General features: G+C 35.5%; 1 protein-coding gene across 2 annotated transcripts in view; it reads right to left on the bottom strand.

Annotated features, from left to right (window-relative positions):
- The window catches only part of LOC107667750 (neurabin-2-like), a 67,746-nt gene that overhangs the window by 14,441 nt on the left and 47,123 nt on the right, over nt 1–6,182 (bottom strand). For both annotated transcript variants that reach the window (XR_001631814.1, XM_016459468.1), the window contains exons 5-6: nt 4,632–4,736; nt 3,181–3,316 (exon numbers count right to left, since the gene is read on the bottom strand). Coding sequence is in view for 1 of the 2 variants with exons in the window: in XM_016459468.1 (XP_016314954.1) it covers nt 3,181–3,316; nt 4,632–4,736 (241 nt within the window). In the remaining variant the exon portion in view is untranslated. The remainder of the gene's footprint in view (nt 1–3,180; nt 3,317–4,631; nt 4,737–6,182) is intronic.

Genomic DNA, 6,182 nt, shown 5'->3' with positions numbered 1-6,182 from the left:
AATGGCTGCAATATAACAAAGAGTGAAAAATTTAAGGGGGTCTGAATACTTTCCGTACCCACTGTATATCTATATGCAATTATGTATGCAATACAGAGTGCCACTCGGTTTTATATACATGCTATATACAGTTGAGTTAACCTATATGCTCTATAAAATTTACTTATCACTTGTCACTAATAGAGCTAATGACACAAATAGAATAGAAAATTCTTAGAAAAAAATACATTGTAAATTGTAAAAATACAAAATAAAAAAAATACAAAAAAAATCAATTTTCTCAGCAAACTGAGGTACAAAATACTTTGGTTATAGAATCTTGATCTTTCAGATTGAGTATTTATTTTTCATATATTATTCTGTACTTTATTTTATACAGTTAAAGAAATCAATGAAAACAATTATAAAATATTAATTTAAATACTGCATTATTAATAAACTATTATATATGATTAAATATTTATAAATGTATAATATAAAATAAAAATATATAAATATCAATATTTACTTAAATTATATATGACCATTTATTATAATTATTTTATATCAAGTTTGAGGTCAGTAAATTTTTTAAAAGAATTGCCTTACACTCACCAAAGCTGCATTTATGTAATGAAAAAAATTATAATAATGTAATCAAAACAGTAAGATTTTGAAATAATATAAAATTTTAAAATAAGTGTTTTTCATTTTATTATATTTCAAAATATAATTTCTTCCTGTGATCCTGTGTAGCAGTCATTACTCCAGTCTTCAGTCACATGATTCTTCAGAAATCATGTTGATTTTATTAAAAGAAACATTTCTTACATACATTTTTTGAGACACTGCCATGGCATTCTGCCCTTACTTTCACACCCAAGATCTCCAAGAATACAGACTGCGAGAACTGTGAATCTTCAACATCTGAATTATTAATCAATTCCCCTCACACCATGCCAATGTGGGCAGGTGTGGAGGACAATTATGAGACATGTACAGCATGAACGTGTTAAAGCAATGCAGTGCTTTAAAACGGAGCTAAATTCTGTGATTTCATGATTCCTGAAGGAGTGTCTCGGTGAAGAAATGGTGACATACTGTCTTCCACTACATGCAACCAAAATCACTTTAATAACCCATCATTAAGGGGTACAGCTATATTAATGCAATTAAATTGTTTTAAACCCCACATTTCCTTTCATTTAACTTGATTTATGAGCTTTGAGCATTTTAAACATGTCATAAAAACAGTGAATACCTCAGGTGTTTTGATGCATTGCCAAGAACAAGGTCAAGCGTCAAGCTTGACACACTGACTCATAAGTTTCCAGTCTAACTTATGAAATCTGAGGTCAGTGGTGCAAAAAAGGAGTACGTGACATTTGCAATACAGAGTGCCACTCAACTGGAGGCAAAATAATAGATTTTTTAGATGTAACAGGTGTAAGACAAACATCTAAAAATAGATTTAAAACAATATAGACCAAAAACAATGTTTTTTTTTTTTTTTATAATTTATAATTTTTATTTATATTTAAGCCCCAAATATATCCAAGCCTCAAAGCTAAACACAGTTATTCGCAAGACAGAGACAGAGAAAAGTCTATTTCACAGTCACTGGCAAAATATTTACTATAATATAATGAAATCTTTGCAATTAATAGGTTAAAAAAATTATATAGTGGAGTGTTTGAGAAAAAACTTATTTGAAAAGGCATGATTTGTGAAAAAAACTGAATTGCAATTTTTCTGATTAAAATTTTGCAATTTGGAATACGATAAAAAAAAAAAAATCAGGTTTGCTTTGCTTGTTTGTAGCCCTACACATTTTGGCCAAAATTCTGTAATTTTATATCAATACGGACAATGTGTTGTGAACTACTGGTTAATTTTCTGTTCTGTTTTTTCATTTTTAAGCAACAAAATACAACCAAAAAAAATTGAGTATTAAAAATGTTATAATAATAAAAAGAATTACTAAATAAAAGTAAACAAATTACATAAAAAAAGAAAAAATAATATGGTAATATTCCACTGTAAAATAAAAAAATTAGAGTATACATGTATTTATTTTTAAATTACAACAGTAGAATTACAATACGAATATTTATGGCTGTCTTAATTTCTTAATTTTAAACTTTTATTTTAATGTAAAACTGCAGTAAACCCTTACAGCTTCTTTTTTTGTTGACAACTGCTTCTCATTACAATGGGAACGAAAGAAGGTTGGCGTGCGTTGCGTTCCCAAATGCAGAATGCAAATTACAGCGACCCAGACTGAGAGTGTGAAGCAGCATTTATTGCGAACCAAACCACTCTGAGACGCTGCAAACACCAGCAGATCATGAGCTGCCCACATGTCAATTAACACAATGCAGCGCTTCACTCTGGAACACGCAGTGCATATAGTTATTTAAAGGGGTCATATTATGCGATTTCAATTTTTCCTTTCTCTTTGGAGTGTTACAAGCTCTTGGTGCATAAAGAAGATCTGTAAAGTTGCAAAGACTAAAGTCTCAAATCCAAAGAGATATTCTTTATAAAAGTTAAGAGTCAGCCACACCTACCTAAAACGGCTCGTTCTAACACGCCCCCACATACCTACGTCGCTCTGTGGGAAGATTTGCATAACGCCGCCCAAATGTTCACGCAAAGAAAGAAGGCGTAACTTTTATTCTCACTGTAGTATTGTTGCCACACAGCGTCTCCATATCCTGAAGACGCTGTGTGCTTCGTTGTGAAAGCGAAACTACTTTGTTTGGTCTTCCAAAAGAGGACGATATCCGCTTCGTCATGCCTAGAGCTGATCCGTGCTGGTCGCTGAGGGAATACAACAGTATGGTGAGGGGCGTAACATTTCCGTCTCACGCTTGAGGTATTCGGCCAATCACAACGCACTGGATAGCTGGCCAATCACAGCACACCTCGCTTTTTCAGACCGATGAGCTTTGTAAAAATCGACGCGTTTCAAAAAGGCGGGGCATAGAGGAGAAAGAATAATGTACAGTATGTGGAAAATAATGTGTTTTTTTTACTTTAAACCGCATAAACACATTTCATTACACAAAATACACAAAATAATGTTCTTTTTAGCAGCATCATATGACCCCTTTAATGAAATCCCATGTTACTTATACTCAATCTGCATTAGTCACAAATTGAAAAAGTTAAATCATTGTGTATCTGATGAAGCTTTACCTCTTCGTCCTCTTCCGTGTAGGGGTTGTAGCGTTGCTCCATCATTTCTCTCTGCCATCTCTCCTGCTCCAGTGTCTGCTGGATCAGCTGGGCCACCTCACTCTGTTCCCCCGGCTTCTCCCGGCCAATCACAAACCTGCAACACACAAACACACCAGTCAATCAGATAAGACCTAGTGGACTAGCTGTCATTCCTTAAGTGAGTTCTGTACTGTTTTCAGGTGTGATGATTTACAGGACGAAAAGACCTGCATTATAAAGCCTAAAAGGCTCAAAACCTTCATCAGCATCCTGCTGGATGCCTTCAACTGCATCCTATTTAAAAGTGACTGATTGTCAGTCGCTTCTGTGCTGAGGTATTCCTCACAAATAAAAGTTATTATTAAACATCTTCTCTCCCACTGGACTTGAGCCTCGTCTATTAATCACATTTTCCATTTCCCTGCACTACAATCAAGCACCATCCACGCCTAGCCAGAACAGCTTAAGAGAAAACAGGACGCAGATGCGTGAGCTTGTTTGAAATGCCACAACTACCCAATCCCTCATCTTGACAGTAGATGCAACCACACAGGTCTTAGATCTTTGTTAAATCAAAGTAACAGAAAGCAGCAATCTATTCGATACACAGCATTGTCAGGGCAATATTAGAGATGATAATGAATCAGTGAGCATCTGATGCCAAATGAGATGACTGAAGATAATGCTGGATTAAATAGAGGGAAATTAAATTCTAATACACTAAAGCCTGAGGTCTCCCTGAATTTTTGGTACAAAAACACGTGCAACAAAGGTTCAAAATGAAGCAGTGGATCTCTGTGAACACATTCACACTAAGTCTGATAATACTCCAATGACATATAGCTTTTTAATTCTTTAATTTTTTTATTGTTTGGATACAGAAATAAAGAAGTTTGGCATTGGTCTAGATATTTTTTGAGTGAATATTTTAGAATTTTATATAATTTTTGTCATATACTGTATATGTGACTCTATCACACACACATTACCGTTTCAGATCACTAAGATTTTTATTTTTTAAAAGGAAATTAATGCTTTTATTCAGCAAGGACACAATAAACTGATCAAAAGTGAGTTTTTAGAAATTGTTTAGAAAAAGATGTATTTCAAATAAATGCATGATTATAAAAAGAATCCTTCTGAAGGATCATGTGACACTGAAGACTGGAGAAATGGCTGGTAAAATTACATAAAAAATATATTCTAATATAAAACGGTTATTTTAAATTTAATACTAATTCACAAAATTCATGTTATGACTGTATTTTTGAATTAATAAATAGACTTTTAAAAAATATTAAAAAACACCCCAATCTTTAATAAAAAATAAATAAATAAATAAATAAATAAAATAAAATATGACCTGGCTAAACCTTGACCTGTGAGATTTCACATGAAGTCTCTATGAAAAAGTTGTTTAATTTCCTTACTTGACAGTGCCGCTGGTGTTCCTAAGGACCGATGCAGCGAAATTCTGGGTCACGCCCACCAGACTGGTTCCATCCACCTCCACGATCAGATCATTCACCTGGATCCTACCGGAAGGAAAAATAACCAGGACAGCTCAGGGAGGAAAAGTGCATCTGTAAAATGGCTGCTACATCTTGGGCCAAGATACTGATCAATCTCATCACTATACGTGGACAGGAACTGACAATGCCAAAGGAATCATTTATTCAGTCTGAAAGCTGACCAACAGCAGCAGTGAATCAGTGCCTTGCCTAACTAAACCTCTTCTTGTATTCCAAGCCGTTAAAATGATCGATCGATCCTCTCAGTCATAAAAGATGCCAATCTATCCAGCCCCATCCAAAACAGTCCCCGGTAGCCTGTTTGCCAAGGCAGATGTATGTTTGATAGACAGCAGGAGAACCAATGAGGAGCCAGAGAGTGAAGGTGAGGTCCTTTCAGAGCGCTAAAGTGTCTGTCCCACTCAATACATGTGGCGACAGCTCATTTCAGCATTGGCTTATTAGATTTTTATGTCTCCTGTGGCTTCCAGGCCGACTGTTTCTAACTGTCATGCCAAAATGAGGAAGAAGCCACTGCAATGCAGCATGAACCTACTGACTCAAGACTGGAGAGAAATAACTAACGTTGTGAGTTTTTAAGATTCCTAACACTCGTTAAATCTCCTGCGCTCTAAAGGAACATCATAAGCAAAAGTGGGCTTCTCTAAGCTGAATTGCTGTTATTTTTCAAAGAGCTCTTGAGCTTGACAGATAGAAATAGCTTCTCTGTGACCGCCATGACTCACTCCAGGGTCTGAAGAGCTCAGATGCCATTGCAAGGTCAGATTCTACTCATTATAGATCAATAAATACCATCCCTCCATCTAGGCCTGGGCGATAAAACGGTATCGATATTTATCGACGGTACACCTTCTTCGATATCGATAGAAAAATTGTTCGATATAGCACACGATATAGGCACTATGAGTGACGCAGACAGCACACACAAACACGAATGCTGAAATGAGTGCTGTGCCTGCCTGTGATGAGGAGATTGTGAATAAAGAATGAATATTAGTTGAATTTAAAATAAACATTTGCATTTGAATGTTAGGTGTGCATCAGGGAGCATCATCAGTGGCGCGTGAGATGCGTTGATGATGTGAGTGACGTTTTTGCATTTGAATGTTTTGTTAGTCTAGCCCACGAGACGCGCCACTGCTGCGTTATTCATTCAAAATATTAGAGAAATATAGAAGCTCAATGCGGAGAAGATCTTGAATGGGTTAAAACCGAAACCAAGCCATTCACACAGAACGCATATTCAGCGCATTTTTTAGACGGACAAATATGACTGCTGCACTCGCGTCTCACATAAGAGATGTAGTCATGCAAAGTTAAAAGAGTTTAAACTTTTACAAAACACGTCGTGAATTTGTGGAGGTTTATTCATTTTCACTGCGTCTCATATGTTTTTAAATGCAATCTGTGTGAATGGCGCTTCGGCTCTTTGGATTAAGCAATGCATAA

This window comes from Sinocyclocheilus anshuiensis, unplaced genomic scaffold (assembly GCF_001515605.1).
Source record: "Sinocyclocheilus anshuiensis isolate Anshui unplaced genomic scaffold, SAMN03320099.WGS_v1.1 scaffold1563, whole genome shotgun sequence".
In the NCBI taxonomy this organism is placed as follows: domain Eukaryota; kingdom Metazoa; phylum Chordata; class Actinopteri; order Cypriniformes; family Cyprinidae; genus Sinocyclocheilus; species Sinocyclocheilus anshuiensis.
The sequence above is the reverse complement of the archived record's forward strand: the minus strand, read 5'-3'. Positions and strand labels throughout refer to the sequence as shown.